Source organism: Hypanus sabinus, chromosome 4 (assembly GCF_030144855.1).
Source record: "Hypanus sabinus isolate sHypSab1 chromosome 4, sHypSab1.hap1, whole genome shotgun sequence".
NCBI lineage: Eukaryota > Metazoa > Chordata > Chondrichthyes > Myliobatiformes > Dasyatidae > Hypanus > Hypanus sabinus.
In genome coordinates this window covers 170,793,092-170,816,794 of record NC_082709.1, presented here as the reverse complement: position 1 = coordinate 170,816,794, position 23,703 = coordinate 170,793,092, and the positions used below count along the sequence as shown (strand labels likewise).

At 40.1% G+C, this 23,703-nt stretch overlaps 1 protein-coding gene across 8 annotated transcripts in view; it reads right to left on the bottom strand.

Moving 5' to 3' along the window:
- Positions 1 to 23,703, bottom strand: part of ttc3 (tetratricopeptide repeat domain 3) — a 128,248-nt gene that overhangs the window by 46,452 nt on the left and 58,093 nt on the right. For all 8 annotated transcript variants that reach the window (XR_009511874.1, XR_009511873.1, XM_059968780.1 and 5 more), the window contains exons 22-30: positions 19,390 to 19,454; positions 18,215 to 18,354; positions 16,859 to 17,170; positions 14,511 to 14,762; positions 13,474 to 13,520; positions 9,100 to 9,156; positions 4,030 to 4,118; positions 3,404 to 3,559; positions 1,090 to 2,029 (exon numbers count right to left, since the gene is read on the bottom strand). Coding sequence is in view for 6 of the 8 variants with exons in the window: in XM_059968780.1 (XP_059824763.1) it covers positions 1,090 to 2,029; positions 3,404 to 3,559; positions 4,030 to 4,118; positions 9,100 to 9,156; positions 13,474 to 13,520; positions 14,511 to 14,762; positions 16,859 to 17,170; positions 18,215 to 18,354; positions 19,390 to 19,454 (2,058 nt within the window). In the remaining 2 variants the exon portion in view is untranslated. The remainder of the gene's footprint in view (positions 1 to 1,089; positions 2,030 to 3,403; positions 3,560 to 4,029; positions 4,119 to 9,099; positions 9,157 to 13,473; positions 13,521 to 14,510; positions 14,763 to 16,858; positions 17,171 to 18,214; positions 18,355 to 19,389; positions 19,455 to 23,703) is intronic.

Sequence of the window (23,703 nt, the reverse complement as noted above, 5' to 3'; positions counted from 1 at the left end):
GAACAGGTCATTGTCTCTTGGAGACGGAATTGTGTATTGAGTACTGTACTTCATGGAAGCCCTCAGGGAATGATCAGAGGGGGTTGGTTGAGGGATTGCATCATCCCGACCTGATTGACATCTGAGACCCTGTGAGTCAGGATAAAAGAGGGTCTGGGGAACAGCCCCTTGACACGCACCGGGAGAAACGCTAGAAGTCCCGTGACAGTGTTTAATAGCAACAGCCAGAGGAGGGCCCACGTGTGTCCTTTCCTGTTGCCCCGGGATTGAGGCCCTACCACGGAAGGTGGCTTAGCTAAGGAAGAGATCACCACCGCCATTTTGAAGGATTGACATCATAAAACGGAAAACCAGGCAAGTTTTAAACCTCAGTCTCTCTCTCCAACCAAAAGCTGCAGCTTGAATGAACTAAAGTGACTTTTATATTTTCATCGGACAATACATTATCCCTCAGACAACGATAGCGCTATTTCTTATTGATTATTATTATACCCACGCTTTTAGATTTAGTATTGACAATGTATATTATCTGTTATGTTATCTGTATTATATTATCTGTATGTTTGCATTGATATTATTTTTGTGTACTTTTATCAATAAATACTGTTAAAAATAGTACCATCAGACTTCAAGGGACCTCTCTATCTTTGCTGGTAAGTGACCCAGTTATAATCTTCAAATGTGATATTACTTTTGTAGGGGGTGTGAACATTAATCAAACATTTCCTAGGGGTATGGGGCATAGAAAAGGTTGGGAACCACTGCTCTACTGTATCTTTAACCCAAAATGTTAAATTAGCTTCCCAATTCTTGAACCACTTCCTATTAAGAACATCTGCTTATTTACCCACTATTGAAATGACTCCTATCATTATTAAATGAAGTATAATCAATAAACTTTAAACTCCTACAACCTCTCAACCCCTAGTACAAATACGCAATTTTATTGTTAACATCTCTCTCTTTATGAAGGCTGAATGTAGACAGTTGTTTGGGTGATTTTTCTGTTTCCACAAACCATGTTCAATATTTTCAAACTATTTTAAAAGTTACATAATATACACAAAATCTACAAGTGTTCCTCCTTACCTGTACTCCAATGGTCCTTAGTAATGGGCATTGTTTATTTTCAAGCTTTTTATTATTATAATTGTATTCCATATTCATCTTGTCTGATGCTCCAACAGAACTTGCTGTTGTGGAATTGCTGTGAGGCATCACCTTAAGCATGCTTACTCCCGTTGTATTAGTACTACCAGATGGAAGATTCATACTTTCCATTTCATTTATTATAGGATCACTCCCTCTATCAGGATTGAGAGAATGAAACTGATAATTATAATTAGTAACTGGTAGGTTTGATTGGTGTACAGAAAACGCTGGGATTACTTGTGTTATATCAGTGTGCACAGTACTGGATGATGGATCACCACAGAAAGTTGGATCAAAACCTGCTGTACATTCAGAAACACTCAAGTAATGATCAGCCATTGCATCTCCAGTCTTCACATTATGATCTGATATGATGGCTGATTTATAAATCTTTTGACTCATATCAGAATAAGGATTAATTTGTATATATCCATCACCTGTTGAACTATCACCTCCCAGATCACTACTATAAAGAAAATATTGATTATTTTGTGACTCGCTTGATGAACTTATATTTGACGTCAATATGGGTGAATAGTATGATACTGGTTTAAATTCTTTTGCAGCAGGATTGAGATGAACTACTGGTCTTGAGCTTTCAACAGAAGTTTCAGCTGAATTTGTCTCTGATGTTTCTGTGCTTCTGGTTGCTGCTTTATCATTTATGGCCGAACTCTCCAATTCCTCTGCATGCTTCATGAGTTCAACCAAGTTGTTATTCAGCACAAATCGCAATGACTCCATAAGAAATGATTTCAAACCACCCGCGTTTTGCACCAGCTCTTGAGTCTCTGGTGGGAAGTCTTCAAACTCGCCAACCAACAACGGGTTGTCAATTTCCATTGGGCCATGTTCTCTCAGAATTTGGGCAAAGTAACTAGGAAAAATGAGAATGGAGTGGGGGAAAAAGACATTGTAACATTTGCCTTAAGTATTAAATTGTTTGTAACCGTGCAATAACTGCTGGAACTGAACAAAATGTCAATGGTCAAAATATAGGTTATTTCAGGTGGGACTCTGTCAGAGCTAATTTCTCATCTTAAGAGTTCTCATTTATTCCAATTACAATGTACCAAGATTCTTCTCTTAGTATCAACTGATTTAAGGCACATTTCCAGATTTTACCCTTTTGTCTCGATTTCCAGCATTTTCTGTTTTCTCCCCCTTTACGACAATGTAAATGCATTTCACCTCTGGGTCTGTACTTGCTGGAATTCAGCAGGTTGAGGGGGGACCTCATGGAAACCTTTTGAATGTTGAATGGCCTAAACAGAGTAGATGTGGGATGTTTCCCCTGGTGGGGGAGTCTAAAACAAGGGCCCAGCCTCAGGATTGAAGGGTATCCATTTAAAACAGAGGGTTGGAGAAATTTCTTTAGCCAGAGGGTGGTGAATTTGTGGAATTTGTTACCACATGCAATTGTGGAGGCTAGTCATAGGGTATATTTAAGGAAGAGATTGATAGGTTCTTGATTGGGCATGACATCAAAGGGAAAAGGCTAGGGAATGGGCTTGAGGAAGGGAAAACGGATCAGTCGTGATTGAATGATGGAGCAGGTCTCGAAAAGACAAATAGCCTAATTCTGCTCTTATGTCTTATGATTTCATATTCTATATTCCCAAATGGTGATCAAGATTTCATCTCCATTAAGCAAGAGTGAGTGAATAGATTTTTAGAAAAAGGTGTGAAGCAAAGTGGATCAAAGGCAAATGAATGAACTTGAGGTATTGTTAATCCAAGATCTGAAAGAAGGGCAGCACACAATTTAAGAGTCGGATGGCCTATTCCTGTTACCATTTGAATTTGCGCTCTTTCTCCTAGACTATTTCCAGTTTAGACACTGACTATATTTATTTAGAAATACAGTGTGATACAGGCCCTTCTGGCCCAATGAGCAATGAGCCAACAACTCACTTGTTTGACCCTAGCCTAATCACAGGACAATTTCCAATGACCAACTAACCTACTAACCAGTATGTCTTGTGACTGTGGGAGGAAACCAGAGCATCTGTAGGAAACTCACACAGTCACAGGGAGAACGTACAAACTCCTAAGAGACAGCATCAGAACTGAACTCAGATCTCCGACACCCCGAGCTGTAATACCGTCATACTAACCACAACTGTACCTGATAAAATTCTCAACTAAGCTAAAGAAAAAAGATTGCTTTACTTTTAAAATAGTATCTCTTCTTAGCAATTCAGTAACTGTCACCTCCATCTAAGGTGTGGTTAAATAAGATAATGCTTACTCATATAAACTTTCACGTGCTGGGTCTGGATTATTGTTGAGAAGTTGCTGATAATTACTACTATCTGAACTACCAGTGTAGAATTGTTCAAACGTCTGGATTTGCTGACTCAGATAATCTGGTACTCCAAAAAAATCCATGGAGTTCATGTGCACTCTATTGGAAAGAAACATTGGCACAGATTAATATACCAACTACAGTATCATTAGGATACAAGTTGAAAGAAATAATCATACACCAGTTCATTTTCAGTATCGTTTCTACAAAATCCAATGGTGAAATTCCACATTATATGCACTGGAAATATATATTTAAACCCACACCCCACAATCCTATGATCCACTTGAAATGAAAGGCATAAAAATTTGTCCTTAACTACAATGCACAAGAATGGCTGCACTGAAATTAGCTTCTGACATTCAATACAATTTACCTACATAGAAACAAATTTCAGAAATAGTGCAGAGAGTTGCCACTTATGTGTTGCACATATATCATGCATGATTTATTCTAGTACTTTATTCTTGTACCAAATTTCTGGTGACAATCATGCTCTTTCAATCAGCTCATGCTCATTCCTCAAGGTGCTATTTAAGTGCCTCAAAAGAGAATTTGGGTATACTCACAGGTTGCTTTCATTTGAGTTTACTTCATCATCATCATCATCCTCTTCACGAGCTCCACTTCCAAACATCCCAGGCAGAAGGATCACAGACTGTGAATTCAAAAGGTTTCAGTGCTTCCATAAAGACATAAACGTACATGAACAAAATCCATATAAATACAAACATTACAGCAATACAAATTTGTTTTTAAATAACATGAAAATTAGTAATTTTCCCTGCGAACCCATTCTGCTCATAGAAACATGGAAAACCTACAGCACAATACACGCCCTTCGGCCCACAAAGTTGTGCCGAACATGTCCCTACCTTAGAAATGACTAGACTTCCCCATAAACCCTCTATTTTTCTAAGCTCCATGTACCTAACAAAAAGTCTCTTAAAAGACCCTATCATATCCGTCTCCACCACTGTTGCTGGCAGCCCATTCCACGCACTCACCGCTCTCTGTGTAAAAAAACTTGACATCCCTGACATCTCCTCTCTATCTACTCCCCAGCACCTTAAACCTGCATCCTCTTGTGGCAACCATTGCAGTCCTGGGAAAAAGCCTCTGACTATCCACACCATATTGAAGAGCAGAGCTGATCTACCTCAATGACACTTCCCCACACCCTCCCCATATCTCATGTCTCTTAATCTGCAGCAATCTACCATCTCTGTTTTGAAGGAACTCAAGAGCTTTCACAATGCTCTCAGTAAAGAATTCCAAAGATTCACCACCCTCAGTCTCAGTTCTAATTGGTCATCAAGACTATGAGCACTGGATCGAGATTTGTTATCTAAGGGAAGCATCCAGCCTGTAAAGCTTTGCAAAAAAAATTCCCACTGTCATTGAAATCTCTCATTCTTTTAAATTCTAGATAATACATGCCTATAATACTCAAACTTTCTTTATGTGGCAAGATCAAAATTAGATGCATTTGTATTAGCGGAGTAAATCCAACTACGATGGCCAAAGCTGATGGGAAGGGAACACTAGCAAGGAAAACGGTGAAGCAGCAGTGGCAGGAGCTTTCTGGGAGTAATTCACAAGATGCAGGATCACTTCAATCCTTAAGAATCAGCAGCACTCTAAAGACGGGAGAAGACATTTTGTCTGATGAGGGAAATCAAAGACAGCATAAAAGCAAAAGAGAGGGCACATAATATTGCAAAAATTAGGAAGTACAGGTTGCTAGATGATAGGAAATTTTAAAAAAAGACAACAGAAGAAGGCAACTAAAAAGCAGTAAAGAGAAAAGATGAAATATGAAGATAGCTAGTAATATAAAACTGAATACAAAATGTTTCTCCAGATATGTAAAGAGTAAAAGAAAGGCAGAGGTAGACATTGGACGCTGAATGTAGTAATGGAGAACCAAGATAAAATAGATGAACCGAATGAATAAGTATTTTATATCAGTCTTCAGTGTGGAAGACACCAGCAACATGCCAGAAATTCAAGAGAATCATGGGCAGAAGTGAGTGTAGTCATTACTGCTAAGGAGAAAGTACTTGGGAAGATAAAAAGCCTTAAGGTAGATAAGTTACCAGGACCATAAAGATTACACCCAAGGGTTCTGAAAGAGGAATCTGAAGAGACTGTAGAGACATTAGTATTGACCTTTCATTGATTACTAGAGTCAGGAATGATTCCACCGGACTGAAAAATTGTAAATATTATTCTACTCTTTAAGAAGGGAGGGAGAGAAAACATAATAAACTATAGACCAGTTAGCCTGACATTTGTGATTGTAAGATTTTAGAATCCACTATTAGGGATGAGGCTCCACGGTGCTTGGGAGCACACAATAAAATAGGCCGAAGTCAGCATGGTTTTGCTAAGTGGAGACCTTATCTTGCCTTACAAATTTGTTAAGAATTTTTTGAGGAAGTATTAAGTAGGATAGAGAAAGAAGAGTCAGTAGATGTTGTTTTTCTTGGGAATTTCAAATGACCTTTGATGAGGTATAATGCACGAGGTTGTTAAACAAGGCAATGTTGGCCGATAAGGGGAGTCAAATTCAGCATGGTATTAGAGGAAAGGTACTAGCATGGAGAGAGGATTGGCTGACTAGCAGAAAACAGAGTGGGAATAAAGGGGGCATTTCCTGGTTGGCTGCTGGTGACTAGTGGTGTTCCTTAGAGGATGGGATTGGTACAAGTGCCTCAAGACTCTCACCACCAGGTTCAAGAACAGTTACTACCCCTCAACCATCAGGCTTTTTGAACAAAAGGAGATAACTATACTCATTCTATTTCAGATGTTCCCACAACCAACTGCTTCACTTTTAGGCCACTTTATCTTGTTATTTCATATTATTGCCTCATTATTTATTGTTATTTACTTATACTGCATTTGCAGTTTGTTGTTTATTGATTCTGTTTAGTTACTGTTACTGATTTACTAACCATGCCCGCAGGAAAAAGGATCTCAGGATTGTATGTGGTGACATGTAATACTCTGATAATAAATTTTCACTTTGTACTTTACTTTGGATCTGCCACTTTTTACTTTATGTGCTAATGATCTGGATGATCGAATTGATGGCTTTGTGGACATCAGTAAATGGAGAGAGGGGTAGTGTTGACATAGCAGGGAGTCTGCACAGAGACCTAAAACAGATTGGAAGAATGAGCAAAGCATACTATAGGGAAGTACAGAGTCATGTACTTTGGTAAAAGGAATAAAAGCATAAACTATTTTCTAAATGGGGAGTGAATTCAGAAATCAGAGGTGCAAAGGGACTTGGGAGTCTTAGTGCACAATTCCTTAAAGGCCAACTTGCAAGTTAAGTCGGTAGTAAGGAAGGCAAACACAATTCTAACATTCACTTCAAGAGGACTAGAATTTAAAAGCAAGGATGTAATTTTGAGGTTTTATAAGGCATTGGCCAGACTTCATTTGGAGAATTCTGAGGAGGGATGTTCCCAGTTAAGGGATTACAAACATTGGAGAGGGTCCAGAGGATTCTTATGGGAATGATCTTGGGGATGAAAGGGTTAACATATGAGGAATGTTTGATAGCTCTTGGACCTGTATTTGATGGACATTGGAGGAATGGCGGGAGGGCTCATTGAAACCTGCTCAATATCCAAAAACCTGGATAGAGTGGACAGGAAGAGGATGTTCCAAATGTCCCAATAATGGAAGAGTCTAGCACCAGAGAGCATAGTCTCAGAATAAAAGGACATCCCTTTAGAACAGAGATGAGGAGGTACTTCTTTAGCTGGAGTGAGGTGTATCTGTAGAATTCACTGCACCAGACGATGTAGAGGCCAAGTCAATGAATATATTTAAAGAATAGTTAGATAGTTTATTGATTATTAAGGGCATCAAAGGTTATTGGGTTACTGGAAGAAGGCAGAAGAATGGGATTCAGAATAAATCATAAATCAGACATGACTGAATGGTGGAGCACGCTCAAAAGGCCAAATGGCCTAATTCTGCTCCTATGTCTTATGGACTTACAATCACTAGAATCTACCTAATGAATCTTTGCTTCACTAAAGCCTCATATAATTGTAGTAAGACAATTTTTTCTACTCAGTGCAGGTCCTCTTACAAAGATTATATCTGGGATTAGGTCTCAGGGTACTTAAAAGCACATGATAAAATTGACTGTAGTCAGCATGGTGGTTTCCTCAAGGGAAAATCTTGCCTGACAGATCTGTTGGAATTCTTTGAAGAAATAACCTTGCAGGATAGACAAAGGAAAATCAGTTGATATTGTGTATTTGGATTTTCAGAGGACTTTTGAAAAGCCTTCTCTGGTTGACAGCCAGTTGCTGGTGGTGTTCCACAGGGGCCTATGTTGAGACCAATGATGGATAATGTAATTGATGGCTAGTTGCAATGTTTGCAGATGATATGAAGATAGGTGGAGGGGCAGGAAGTTTTGAGGAAGTTGAGAGGCTACAGAAGGTCTTAGACAGATTAGGAGAATGGGCAAAGAAATGTCAATTGGAATACAGTGTCAGGAAGTGTATGGTCATGCATTATGGTAGAAGAAGTGCAAGGGTTAACTATTTTCTAAATGGAGATAAAATACAAAAAAACTGAGGTGGAAAGGGACTTGGGAGTCCTTGTGCAGGCTTTCCTGAAGTTTAATTTACAGGTTGAGTCTGTGGTGAGGAAGGCAAATGGAATGTTAGCATTCATTTCAAGAGGACTAGAATATAAAAGCAAGGATGTAAAGTTGAGACTTTATAAAGCACTGGTGAGGCCTCACTTGCAGCGTTGTGTGCAGTTTTGGGCTCCTTATCTTAGAAAGGATGTGCTGACTCTGGAGAGGGTTCAAAGGAGGTTCACAAAAATGATTCCAGGATTGAATAGCTTGTCATATGAAGAGCATTTGACGGCTCTGGGCTGTATTCACTGGAATTCAGAAGAATGAGGGTGACTTAATTGAAACCTATCAAATGGTGAAAGGCCTAGATACAGTGGATGTGGAGAGGGCGTTTCCTATGACCAGAAGACACAGCCTCTGAATACAGGGGCACCTCTTTAGAACAGAGATGAGGAGGAATTTCTTTAGCCAGGGAGTGGTGAATCTGTGGAATTCTTTGCCGCAGCAAGCTGTGGAGGCCAAGTCTTTATGCATATTTAAGGCAGAGGTTGATAGATTCTTGATTGGTCAGGACATGAAGGGATGAGGGAAGAAGGCAGGAGCTTGGGGCCAAGAGGGAAATGGATCAGGATTACTGAAATAGTGAAGCAGACTCAATGGGCCAAACAGCCTAATTCTGCTCCTACATGTCATGGTCTTACAAAGTTGACCAACATAGCATTTGCCTTCATAAGTACTTGCTGAACCCACATAATAGTTTTCAGTGACTGGTCTACAAGAATATTGATAAAAATACTTAAAATGTTGGGACATGGAGAAAAATGAAGCTGGAAGGGAAATTGACAATCAAAACTTTGGGTTGAAACCCTTCATCTGGACTGAAAGAACAGTGGGAGGATAGCCAGTATAAAAGGCTGGTGGAGGCAGCTGGAAAAATGGAAAATCTTGGGCATATTCACATAAAGTTATCCAAACAAACCAGCAATGGTGGGATGGCCAACAACGATCAAAATGTACTAACCTTTGAATCCTTTGGCTTCTTTTTTCTGTTCCGCATTTTACTTTTAAGGCCAGTATTCTGCAAGGAAACCAGATAATCAATCAACATCTGGCATTAGAGTGCATTGAAATTAAGTATGGTCATCTCTCAAAGCACTAATCATTCTTATGGCATCTTTTAATGAACTGGGCTCCAAAAGGTATAACACGTTTTGACAAAGAGTTTTATACATCAAAAATACACTAGTGTTTATAAATTCTGCTCGTTATTCCTAAGCATTAAGAACACTCCTTGCCCTACTTTATTAAAAATACGTGTCTTGGCATGATAAAATCCAGAGACTACTAGAAATGAATACATTATGGCTATTGGATTTTGTGTTGCATCTCTGAGGTTATATTATTCTTAAGCATTAAAGGAACTCAGATAAAAGCAGAATTTGGAGATGTCTACATTTGCTTTGTTTATCTGCAGGTAGTGGACCGATGCTGCATTTGTCATACAGATTGTTAACTGTAACTGCCTTGCAGAAAGGACTATTCAGCCTCTCTTGCCCGATGTGAAAGAACCTTGCTAATATTGCTTAGTTACACCACTTTAAAGTACTACACTGAGTGGGCACTTTAATAAGTATCTCCTGTACCTAATAAAGTGGCCACTGAGTGTATGTTTGTGATCTACCGCTGATAAAGCCCATCCACTTCCAGTTTCGGCATGTTGAGTATTCAGAGACTTTCTTCTGTGCACCATTGCTCTAACGTGTGGTTACTTGAGTTACTGCTGCCCTCCTTTCAGCTTGAACCAGTCTGCCCATTCTCCTCTGAATTCTCCCATTAATGAAGTATTTTCGCTCATGGAACTACTGCTCACTAAATGCCATGTTTTTAATTCCACATCCCATTCCCATTCTGATATGTCTGTCCATGGTCTCCTCTACTGTCAAGATGAAGCCACACTCAGGTTGGAGGAACAATACCTTATATACCGGTTGGGTAGCCTCCAACCTGATGGCATGAACATTGACTTCTCCAACTTCCGTTAATGCCCCTCCTCCCCTTCATACCCCATCCCTGATATATTTAGTATTTTCACCCTCCTCTTTTTTTTCTCTCTCTCTGCCCATCACTCTGCCTGTTCTCCATCTCCCTCTGGTGCTCCCCTCCCCCTTTTTTTCTCCCCAGGCCTCCTGTCCCATGATCCTTTCCCTTCTCCAGCTCTGTATCCCTTTTGCCAATCACCTTTCCAGCTCTCAGCTTCACCCCACCCCCTCTGGTCTTCTCCTATCATTTTGCATTTCCCCCTCCCACTTTCAAATGTCTTACTATCTTTCCCTTCGGTTAGTCCTGACGAAGGGTCTCGGCCCGAAACATTGACAGTGCTTCTCCCTATAGATGCTGCCTGGCCTGCTGCGTTCCACCAGCATTTTGTGTGCTGCAGATTTCCTCGTGTTGCTCACTGAATGCTTTTTGTTTTCCATATCATTCTCTGTAAACTAGAGCAGTGGTTCCAGAGCAGCGATTCCAACCTTTTTTATGCCATGTACCCCTACCATTAACTGAGAAGTGGCAATTACAGAGACTTGCATGGTTCAAGGGCAGGATTGGTTACTTAGAGTGCCAGGCTTTAAATGTTTCAGAAAGGACAGGGAGGTAGGCAAAAGTGGTGGGGGCACGGCACTGTTGATCAGAGGTAGTGTCACAGCTGCAGAAAAGGTGGATGCCATGGAGGGATCGTCTATGGAGTCTCTGTGGGTGGAGGTTAGGAACAGGAAGGGGTCAAGTTTCACTGGGTGTTTTTTTTATAGGCCGCCTAATAGTAACAGGGATATCGAGGAGCAGATAGGGAAACAGATCCTGGAAAGATGTAATAATAACAGAGTTGTCATGATGGGAGATTTTAATTTCCCAAATACTGATTGGCATCTTCCAAGAGCAAAGAGTTTAGATGGGGTGGAGTTTGTTAGGTGTGTTCAGGAAGGTTTCCTGACACAAGTGGAAGAGCAGTTTGGAGATAGTGATCATACTTCTATCTCCTTTACCATAGCATTGTAGAGGGAGAGGAACAGACAAGTTAGGAAAGCGTTTAATTGGAGTAAGGTGAAATATGAAGCTATCAGGCAGGAACTTGGAAGTATAAATTGGGAGCAGATGCTCCCAGGGGAATGTATGGCAGAAATGTGGCAAATGTTCAGGGGATACTTACGTAGGTACATCCCGTAGGTACGGAAAAGAACCTTGGCGATTATAGAGATGACTTGCAGCAGACTGAAAAGCTTGAGCATATAGACATTAAGAAAGAGGATGTGCTGGAGCTTTTGGAAAGCAAGAAGTTGGTTAAATCACCAGGACCAGATGGGATGTACCCCAGGCTACTGTGGGAGGTGAGGGAGGAGATTGCTGAGCCTCTGGCAAGGACCTTTGCTTCTTCAATGGGTACAGGGGAGATGCTGGAGAATTGGAGGTTTGCAGATGTTGTTCCCTTATTCAAGAAAGGGAGTAGAGAACGGCCAGGAAATTATAGACCAGTGGGTCTTAATTCAGTGGTTGGTAAGTTGATGGAGAAGATCCTGAGAGGCAGGATTTATGAATATTTAGAGAGGCACAATATGATCAGGAATAGTCAGCATGGCTTTGTCAAAGGCAGGTTGTGCCTTACGAGCCTTATTGAATTTTTTGTGGATGTGACTAAACATATCGATGACGGTTGAGCAATACATGTAGCGTATATGGGTTTCAGCAAGGCATTTTATAAGGTACCCCATGCAAGGCTTATTGAGAATGTAAGGAGACATGGGATCCAAGGGGACCTTGCTTTGTGGATCCAGAATTGGCTTGCCCACAGAAGACAAAGAGTGGTTGTAGATGGGTCATATTCTGCATGGAGGTCGGTTACCAGTAGAGTGCCTCAGGGATCAGTTCTGGGTTCCCTAGTCGTTGTGATTTTTATAAATGACCTGGATGAGGGAAGTGGAGGGATGGGTTAGTAAGTTTGCTGATGATACAAAGGTTGGAGGTGTTGTGGGTAGTGTGGAGGGCTGTCAGAGGTTAAAGTGGATCACTGATAGGATGCAAAACTGGGCTGACAAGTGGCAGATGGAGTTCAACCCAGGTAAGTGTGAGGTGTTTCATTCTGGTAGGTCAAATATGATGGCAGAATATAGTATTAATAGTAAGACTCTTGGCAGTGTGGAGGATCTTGGGGTCCAAGTCCATAGGACATTCAAAGCTGCTGCGCAGGTTGACTCTGTGGTTAAGAAGGCATATGTTACATTGACCTTCATCAACTGAGGGATTGAGTTAAGAGCTGAGAGGTAACGTTACAGCTTTATAGGATTCTGGTCAGACCCCACTTGGAGTACTGTGCTCAGTTCTGGTCACCTCACTACAGGAAGAATGTGGAAACTATAGAAAGGTTGCAGAGGAGATTTACAAGGATGTTGCCTGGATTGGGGAGCATGCCTTATGAGAATCAGTTGAGTGAACTCGGCCTTTTTTCCTTGGAGCGACAGAGGATGAGAGGTGACCTGATAGAGGTGTACAAGATAATGAGAGGCATTGATCATATGGATATCAGAGGCTTTTTCCCAGGGCTGAAATGGCTAGCTCGAGAAGGAATAGTTTTAAGGTGCTTGGAAATAGGTACAGAGGAGAAGTCGGGGTAAGTTTTTTTTTACGCAGTGTGGGGTGAGTGCGTGGAATGGGCTGCCAGTGACAGTGGTGGAGGCAGATACGATAGGGTCTTTTAAAAGACTCCTGGATAGGTACATGGAGCTTAGGAAAATAGAGGGCTATGGGTAACCCTAGGTAATTTCTAAAGTAAGTACATGTTCAGTAACACATTGTGGGTCGAAGGGCCTGTATTACGCTGTAGGTTTTTTATATTTCTATGTAGTGCTGCCTTGTATACCATATCAACTGTTTCTATTTCTTATGTTATTTCCTGGTCATCAAATGCCCCTTAAACGACCCCAAAAAATCTTATCTGGCCATTATTTTATTGCTGTTGGTTCCAATTGTGCCTGAAAATTAGCTGCTTGATTTCCCTAGAATACATAAGTTGTACTAGAAAGCTGTGAAGCACTTTAGAGTATTTTGAAGATAAATGTAACTTTTTAATAAATGATTTGTGATTTCTCATCAGTTTTCTCTAAACCAGAGTAAATATCTCTGCCTCACCTCACATTAAATCTGTCCAAATCTGACCAGAGTTCTCTCCAAAACCAGCTAACAGCATTACACATTTACTCCAGGGGGAACCAGAGTTGTCTACTGGTAATGAATGTGACTTTACAGTAATGAAACAGTAATCTAAGAGGCAAGTACCACAAGAATCATTTCAACTTCAGTTTTTTCATTTGACATAAATTTCAAAAGGAATGCTTGTCAAGCAACTTACAGGTAATTCTTCATTTTCTTGTTTCTTTAGTATAGTACAAGGAGCATCTATATAAATAAAGAGCAAAAAGTCAAAATTTTTCTGGAAAAATAACAGCAAACAAAACAGTAACATGATCAGACAAAAACAAAGAAATAAAGTGAAATTGCTGCTTCAGTGTTAAGTTTACACCTATACATTTTGACATTCTAGCTACAATAGCAACAAGACAATATTATCTTCACAAAGTACCTTCCTCTGACAAAACTAGCAATAACTAAGTAAATTTTATTCCCTTTTATGTTCTATGCAACTCTCTGGGACACTTTTATGGTATTTCAGGCAGCATAACAGGAAGAGACACTACAAAACAGAAATAATTTTGAATTGTATGGCAATTATTAATCAAGCAGAAACAAACATCTCAACAGAAAGAAATGTTTCCCGCAGAGGAAGGATGCACAAAATGAGAAAGGATTCAGGTCCGTAGGCAAAACAGCATACAGGAACACACCAAGCGTCAACAGAGGAAAAAATAAAGCAATAGCTCAATTGCTACTGCATTCAAAATGACCTCCTGAGATTCAAGACTTGGCATATTTACTCAATGCAGAAGGTAAATAAAACTTTCATGAGTCTGATTATGACAACAGCATATAAAAGCTGAGGTATAAAGGGTTCAGTGCTTTGATTGTCGATCGGCGGACCATGGCTCTGATCTCCAGGGAAATACTGAAAAAGCAGCAGGACTATCCATTAATGTACCAAAGTGTGAATGAGGGGGAGAAACACTAGATTAATTTAGACTTTTTAGAATGCCAAAACGAACATCCAGATACGGAGCAAGGAAAGAGTCTGGATTATAGCGAATTTCAATATAATTTTATCTCTAATTATTGTGAGCAAAATCACAATTCAAAGCCACCTTGTCCTCTGCTCTTTTCACAATGTTACCAAATTTCATTTTAAAAACAATAAATATCTTGAAGAATTCAATAGGTCATATAATTAATCTTGGTAACTTAATTAGTTATGCAATTAATTAATTAAATACATACCCATTGCATTAAAATATTGATCTAAAGGATTATGCAAGGAAGGAAATTGCTCTCTTTTCTCTTCCAATGTCCAGATCAAGTTACGGATCTTAGTGGGTGATTCCTGTTTCAACTGTTCTACAATGTCTTCGGTGCTGTTATATTGTGATAGATCTATCTCAGATACTTTGAGCAATTTCAGTAGACAGTCCAAGTCCAATTGCTCTATGAATTTCGAATAACGAAGCAAGAACAATCCCGCTGCTTCACGCCCTGTAGAAGAAAATAAATACTGTAGACTAAAAGTGATCATCTCCATGTAATTATCCATCTTTCCTTTCTGCATGTTAGTTATTTCTCTCCTGAAAAGCTTGCTGGAAAAGCCTTTCTTTTAAAGTTTTTAAGACTGTTAATTGATAATTTTAGATTGATATTATGATTTTAACAACAGAAAACTAATTTTCCCCTCCCTCATTCATGCCCAAAATTAGAAACATAGAAAACCTACAGCACAAAACAGGCCCTTCAGCCCACAAAGTTGCGCTGAACACGTCCCTAACTCAGAAATTACTAGGCTTACCTATAGCCCTCTATTTTACTAAGTTCCATGTACCTATCTAAAAGCCTCTTAAAAGTCCCTATTGTATCTGCCTCCACCACCGTTGCCGGCAGTCCATTCCATGCACTCACCACTCTCTGAGTAAAAAAAATTACCCCTGACATCTCCTCTGTACCTACTCCCCAGCAACTTAAACCTGCGTGCTCTTGTGGCAACCATTTCAGCCCTGGGGAAAAAACCTCTGACTATCCACACAATCAATGCCTCTCATCATCTTGTACACCTCTATCAGGTCACCTCTTGCAGCAAGCAGCATAATATCACATCAAAAAACTTCATGATCTAACATACTGGACGGTTTGTTTCAGTTACAGAAAATAAAAACCTATACTGGTTTTATCCTAATTCCTTTGCAAGATTACTTTGAAAAGAACTACCTCCCGCATCTCAATTTGAGCAATTTGCCCTGAAGCATTTGAAATATTCGCTATGTGTGACCTTGACAAAGATCTATTCATAACAGAAGTTACAGATATTAACTGCTTAACATTGTGGAGTTAAGACCACACTGTATTTTTGCTTAAAATGACTGTTAAAAAGAATGTTAAGATCTAGAGCAAACCTCTTAACATACAGTACGGTGCAAAAGTTTAGGCACATATATATCACTAGGGTGCCTAAGACTTTAGCACAGTACTGTGTATTATGACTTTCCAGTTACCGATTAACACTTAGTACTACTGAGCTATACTAGTCAGAAATGTCAACTGTTTATTCCCCTCCATAGATGCTGCCTAATGTGCTGAGTTCCTCTAGAATTTTGAGTGTTTCTCAAAATTTCAAGCAACTGCAATCTCTTGCGTTTATACATTTTTGTTACCTCTTCAGAACATTTAATCACATTGGTCAGACAAGAACTGCCATTGACAAAGACGTGTTGGCAATCTTTGATAATTTTTCTCTGCAACCCCTCTTGAAATGGGCAACCACATTTGTTGTCTGCCAGTCATTACGTACCTCACTATTGGCCAGCGAGGATTTAAAAATCGCAGCCAGATCTCTAGCAATCTCTTCCCTTGCCTCACACAACAGCCTGGGATAAATATCACCCTGGTCCTGGTGACTTATCCACCTTTAAGCTCACTACTTCACTGAGGACCTCAGCTTTACTTAACGCTTGCACTAGAATATCACCTTACCATTTTCTGAAACCTCCAGCTAGAAAGTCAGTTGCCTTTCTGAGTAACCTTCTGGCTCCATGCACCAATTGAGCCTAATGGACCCTACCCTTTCCCTAGGTATTTGTTCACCTTTATTATATTCCTAAAAATCTTTTGAATTACCTTAACCTTGTTCACCAGATGGTATTTCATAGCACCTGACTGCCTTCTTATATTTTTACTCCAAACATCACCCTACATTTTTTATACTCAACAGCCCTCTCCTTTAGTTCTCCATTCCTGCCATATACTTCTTCAAAGGGTGGTTTAAGTAGTCTTTTAAGGCTAAAGTACATAGATGATTGAAGAGCATGGAAGCGAAAGGTTATCATGAGAGGACAGGGATGTCTTATGGAGTTTAGAATCAGTTCAGCTGTGATCTTATTCAGTGGCACAGCAGGGTTAAGGGCAGCAAAGAATGCTACACCTGTTCTTAGCTCACAAGATCCTTTGCTTTCATTTCTGCATTTTTCCCGTTACTTCATTTCATCATTGCACAAATTAACTCTCTGGGGAGGCTTCAGTTCTATTGCATGTAGATAACATGTTCCGTACATACATACGCAGGTTTGCATACACAATTATATTACCTGCATCATTTAACCAATTAATCCAATCTAACAATTTGTTGTCAATTTCCTGGCATTTTGTAAGTGTGTAAAGAAATGCCCTTGTCTTTACTCTGTTATTCTTCTGCACAATGAGATCGAGAAGTTGGCCCATAACTTGACATGGTTTGGAGGCACCTGCAGATATATTATCACACTCCTCTTTGCTTAGAACCCCGTCGGATTGTAATTCTTGAAGTAGATTTGAAATGTTCCACTCTCCAGCTTTTAATTTTTCTTTCTCTTTAGTTATCAACTGCAGCATTCGATCACCAAAAGGATTCCAAGATTGACCTGCAAATAAGTGGCAACCCAGGAATAAAATGAAGTAAACCATACATGATACCTTTTGCAAACAAGAGAAAATCTGCAGATTTTAAGAAACAGAAAACCTACAGCACAATACAGGCCCTTCAGCCCACAAAGCTGTGCCAAACATGTCCTTACCTTAGAACTACCTAGGCTTACCCATAGCCCTCTATTTTTCTGAGCTCCATGTACCTATCCAGGAATCTCTTAAAAGACCCTTATCGTTTCCACCTCCACCACTGCCACTGGCAGCCCTTTCCACACATTCACCATTTTCTGTGTAAAAACTTACCCCTGACATCTCCTCTGTACCTACTTCCAAGCATCTTAAAACTGCGCCCTCTCGTGCTAGCCACTTCAGCCCTGGGAAAAAACCTCTGACTATCCACATAATCAATGTCTCTCATTATCTTGTACCCCTCTTTCAGGTCACCTCTCATTCTCTGTCAACTCCAAGGAGAAAAAGCCGAGTTCACTCAACCTATTCTCATAAGGCATATCCCCTCATTCCAGGCAACATTTTCCTTCAGCGTTTTGTATATGATGATACCTTTTGCATCTTGTTAGAATGCACTATATTAAGAGCAAAAATCAAGGAATTCTCAAACAAAAAATGTACTTTTCACATTATTTCTCCAAATTAATATTGTAACTAGCCATAATTACACGGCAGCACGGTAGTACAGCGGTTGGCATAATGGGATTCACAGTGCTAGCGACATGGGTTCAGTTCCCGCTGCTGTCTGGAAGGAGCTTGTACATTCTCCTGTGACCACATGGGGTTCATCTGGGTGCTCTGGTTTCCTTCCACACTGCAAAACACACGGGTCATGTGGATGTAATTGGGTAGTGCAGGCTTGTTGGGTTGGAAAGGCCTGTATCTCTAAATAATAAAACAATAAATAATGGAACTCAACATATTACTGATTCTCTATTGTTGGAATTTTCCACGCCCATTTATTAAGTCAGGTTATAAGAAGGTCTAGTTGATAAGGTGAAGAATTATTATGAATCAGGTTTTTTTTTTACCCGTTTTAGAATTGGCTTCTTCAATCCTACTATTCTTTTCAGTATTTTCCTTAATTTGTTTTTCAGCATTGTATTTTGACGCTTCTTTTCTTAATTTTCTGGTTTGTTTACGATCTTCCTTAATCTTTAACTTCAAAGCACTACAGATAAAAAAAAAATCACATTATGATTAGCAATGACAGAGGCATAGGATGTTGCAGAAGGAGAAACATAGAGAGCAATGATTATTTCAGATTTGTAGTTACAATGAAAAAAAAGACCAAATACTAACAATTCAAGAAAAACAAGAATTAACTTAAAGGAAAAACATACAGCAAAAAGACTCCATGTGCTCGAGTCTATCTCTTTAAAAGGGGAAACAGGTGAAAAATTGGAAGAGATTTAAATTGGCAGTGTTAAAAAGTACTGTAAAACTGATGTTATTTAAATATTTTTATCAAAGCATGTATTATACATGCTGAAATAAAGAAAACAAATATGCAACATTAACATTGCACCAATTTTTAAATAGATGGAGTCAACCAATATTCAAAACTATGCAATCAGATTTAAACTACACAATTTACTGCCCTTAAGTTTGACTATTTCCCTTCCCATATATGTAGTATAACCTCAGGAAGTTCTGCAGATATGGCAATGCAGGAGGAACTTTGCAGGTCAGGCAGCAGAAATTAATGTTTCATGCTGAGACTGAAGTTCCTCCAGCATCTATGGAAAGCAATAAAAGAAAAATCAGCATTTTGGGCCAAGACTGAAGTTCCTTCAGCATCTTGTATGTATTGCTCATAACCCGTTGAGTTTTTCTAGCATTTTCCGTCTTTGTTTCTGATTTCCAGCTCTGTTTTTGATTTTCAATATCATGGAAAATCATTCAGTTCAACATCAAAGAAACTCTGATGTATGTTAACTTGTGAAATGCACCAAAATAGACATAATTCGATTAGGTGACAAGCATTTTAGCATTGAGTAGTTTATTAGCAGTAGGTATTACACGTTTGTGTTTAAATGGTTTCTTAGGGCCTTTCTGAATCCAGTGGTGAAAAGAAATTAATGTTAGATAAATCTCAGCTGCATAAAAGATGGACTTCAACAATTTATTTAGAAACATCACTGCAAGGAGATTTCTATGAGAAAAATCTATTTTACAAACACTGGTATGAAGAAATGAACATTACCTTGAGCACTTCTGTTTAATGACTGCTTTTGAGGTTTCTTTGTTTTTCATTATTTTAGCCTCAAACTGAAAAACACAATTTGCATTGAGATGTAAATGATTTAAATTTAATTCGTGGTTGTCTAACAAGTGAAATTTCTTCAATGTAGAAGACTGCAAATCTCAGGTCATGATATATATTCAAGGCTGAGAAAAAAAGTTTTGGGCATTAAGATAATCAAAGGATCAAAGTAATAGTGAGAAAAAGGAGAGGGGTGTTTTGCACATTCTGCCTGAATGGAATGTTTGCAGTATTGTTCTATTTTGGATTTCCAGTATCTACAGTATTTCCCTTTTTTTATTTTAAGGTCAACTATCCCCCAGTGGATCACCAATCCAAATGATGTGCCCACTGTTTCTTTATTCTATGCTTGCTAAGTATTTTGTATGAAAAATTTGCTTTGAAAGCATCCTTACGTAGTTGTAGTTCCAGCCACAAATGCTAGAATGCATCAAGGAGTTAAATCTAATCTCATGCAAAAAGATGAAAAACTTAGAATGCTGTCCAGGTGATGCAGCATCTCCAAAGAAAGGGACTGAAATAACGTGTCACCTGCAATAATTTCTATTAGAAATTATTGAAAGTAGTTAGGTGTTCTATCTAGATTTTGCCTGTGATCAGTTATTTTCAACAGCTTGTAGTTTAAACAATTTATTTTTGAAATTTGCAATGGCCTTTTAGAACATAGAACATAGTAAGAAAGGGGGGAGGCAGCAAAAAGAAAATTATAGGCCTATTAGTCTGACATCGGTAGTTGGAAAGTTATTGGAGTCGATCCTCAAGGATGAGGTTATGAATTACCTTGAGGTGCGTGACAAGATAGGCCCAAGCCAGCATGGTTTCATGAAAGGAAGATCCTGCCTCACCAACCTATTGGAATTTTTTGAGGTAATTTCAAATAAGATTGTCAAGGGAGAGGCTGTGGATGTTGTGTATTTGGATTTTCAAAAGGCCTTTGATAAGGTGCCGCATAAAAAGATGCTTAATAAGATGAGGGCCCATGGAATTACAGGAAGGATATTGGAATGGGTGGAGCATTGGCTGATGGGCAGAAAGCAGAGAGTGGGAATACAGGAATCCTATTCTGGTTGTTTGCCGGTTACTAGTGTTGTTCTGCAGGGGTCGGTGTTGGGGCCTCTTCTTTTTACACTGTATATCGATGATTTAGATTATGGATTAAATGGTTTTGAGGCCAAGTTTGCAGATGACAGCAAGATAGGTGGAGGAGCAGATAGTGTTGAAGAAATGTAAAGGTTTCTGAGAGATTTGGTTAGTTTAGGGGAGTGGTCAAAGAAATGACAGATGAGATACAATGTTGAGAAATGTACGGTTGTACACTTTGGAAGAAGCAACAATCGGGCAGTGTTATGTGTGCTGAACAAACCAGATGGAAATGGGGTCCAGAGCTGTCGTACCACCACCCCGCCCCCCAGGAACTATGCTGCTAATGAGAGAGAGAGAGAGAGAGATGAAGAACAGAGGTAAAGGCATCTGCTACAGATGAGAGAGAGAGAGAGAGATGGATGGATGATTTAGTATTATGGCTTCTTCACTGATGAAAAGGTAAACAATCTTTTGTTGCAAGGACACTTCTTTGCTCATTAACATTCTTGCTGAGACAGCAGGGAGTGGACTAGTTTGATGGACATGGACATGTGAAGTTGATGGATGGCTGATACCCCGACAGTGGGGATAAAAGATGGGTCTGGGGAGACACCTTCAGACACACCAGTGGACACTGAAAGAGTGTTGCGCACCCACAGGAAGGTGGGGGCCTGGAGGATCGATTCAGGAGAATCGGTCCGGAGCACAGTGGATGAAGGCAGACCGGTGGGGACTTGTGTGTGTGTCCGCCCTTGCCTGGGTGACAAGTCCATCACTGAAGAACGGTCTAGCCTGGTATGGAAGGGTCATAATCAGTGAACCGCAACGGTACAACGGAACAAGATGACGACGACGGAAGGTTTGCCTGCTGCAGCTACTCATCTCTTGCTCGCTCTCTCTCTCTCTCTCTCTCCCCAACATTGCAACACAACAACAACTACCTCAGCACGAACTGAACTGAACTCTATATTCTCTTATGACAAAATTTACCCCTAGACTTGGATAGAGCTTGGTTTTGATTCTTATTCCTGCACTTCTGTATTTATCATTGCTAACCTGATTTATATGTATATTGGCTTTTTTTTTGATACTGTATTGCGTAGTTTACTAATAAACACCTTTAGTTACAGTACCACCAGACTCCAATGTATCATTCCATTTCTGCTGGTCTGTTAACCCAGTTACGGGGTACGTAACAGGCAGATTATTATTTAGATGGGGAGAAAATTCAAAAATCGGAAGTGCAAAGGGACTTGGGGGTCCTAGTGCAGGATACCCTAAAGGTTAACCATGAGGTTGGATCAGAAGTAAGGAAAGCAAATGCTATGTTGGCATTCATTTCAAGAGGAATAGTGTATAAGAGTAAGGAGGTGTTGATGAGGCTCTAAGGGGTACTGGTGAGACCCCATTTGGAATACTGTCTGCAGTTTTGGGCCCCCTATCTTAGAAAGGATGTGTTGATGTTGGAGAGAGTTCACAGAAGATTCACGAGGATGATTCCTGGAATGCAGGGACTAACATATGAGGAGCGTTTGTCGGCTCTTGGATTGTATTCATTAGAGTATAGAAGAATGAGAGGGGATCTCATAGAAACATTTCGAACGTTGAAAGGGTTGGACAGAGTAAATGTGGAAAGGCTGTTTCCCTTGGTGGGTGAGTCCAAGGCAACAGGTCACAGTCTTAGAATTAGAGGGTACCCATTTAAAACAGAGATGAGGAGAAATTTTTTTAGCCAGAGGGTCGTGAATTTATGGAATTCATTGCCACGTACAGCTGTGGAGGCTGAATCATTGAGGGTTTTTTAAGGAGGAGATCGACAGGTATCTAATTAGTCAGGGTATCAAGGGACATGGGAAAAAAGCTGGAAATTGGAACCAGACAGGAGAATAGTTTAGCTCATGGTGGAGTGGCAGAACAGACTCGATGGGCCAAATGTGATCTTCAGCTCCCTGCGGACCTGGGCAACTTCGAGTTCATCCGCGAAACATTTTAAATTTTCTGTTCTTGGGAATTTTTTTTTCCTTTTCAAGGTGACTGGGGTTCTGACGAAGACCATGATCTACAGCTGTGCTCAAACTATGTTCTTCATGGATGGTGGGTTCTTCCTCTTCAGAATCCGCCAAGCTGCCTGCGTTTCGGGATCTCCAGGAGAAGCTTGGAAGATGGGAACCTTCAGGGTGTGGTTCTGAGGATGACCTGACTATTCGTTGATGTTGCTTAATGAAGCAATGCGGGAGATCGAAACATCAAGACAGCGGGCTCAGCCATTGTGGAGGCCCACGCACTTGAGCGATCTCTCTCTCTTGTGACAATGACAGAGAGTCTACTGATTCTCGAGTCAGGGGAACTCGAATAAGTGATGCCGCAGAAACAATGAAACAGTGAGCTGCCAGCCTCCCCTATCATAGGAAACATAGAAAATCTACAACACAATACAGGTCCTTTAGCCCACAAAGTTGTGCCGAACAAGTCCCTATATTAGAAATTACTGGGCTTTCCTATAGCCCTCTATTTTTCTAAGCTCTATGTACCTATCTAAAAGCCTCTTAAAAGACCCTATCATATCCGCCTCCACCACCGATGCCGGCAGCCCATTCCACGCACTCACCACTCTCTGAGTAAAAAACTTACCCCTGACACCTCCTCTGTACCTACTCCCCAGTACCTTAAACCTATGTCCTCTTGTGGCAACCATGTCAGCCCTGGGAAAAAGCCTCTGACTATCCACATGATCAATGCCTCTCAACATCTTGTACACCTCTATCAGGTCAACTCTCATCCTCTGTTGCTCCAAGAGGAAAAGGCCAAGTTCACTCAACCTATTCTCATAAGGCATGCTCCCCAATTCAGGCAACATCCTTGTAAATATTCTCTGCACCATTTCTATGGTTTCCACATCCTTTCTGTGGTGAGGTGACCAGAACTGAGCAGAGTTCTCCAAGTGGGGTCTGACCAGGATCCCATATAGCTGCAACATTACCTCTTGGCTCCTAAATTCAATTCCACGATTGATGAAGGACAGTACACCATACGCCTTCTTAACCACTGAGTCAACTTGTGCAGCTGCTTTGAGCGTCCTATGGACTTGGACCCAAAGATCACTCTGATCCTGCACATTGCCAAGAGTCTTACCATTAATACTATATTCTGCCATCATATTTGACTTGCCAA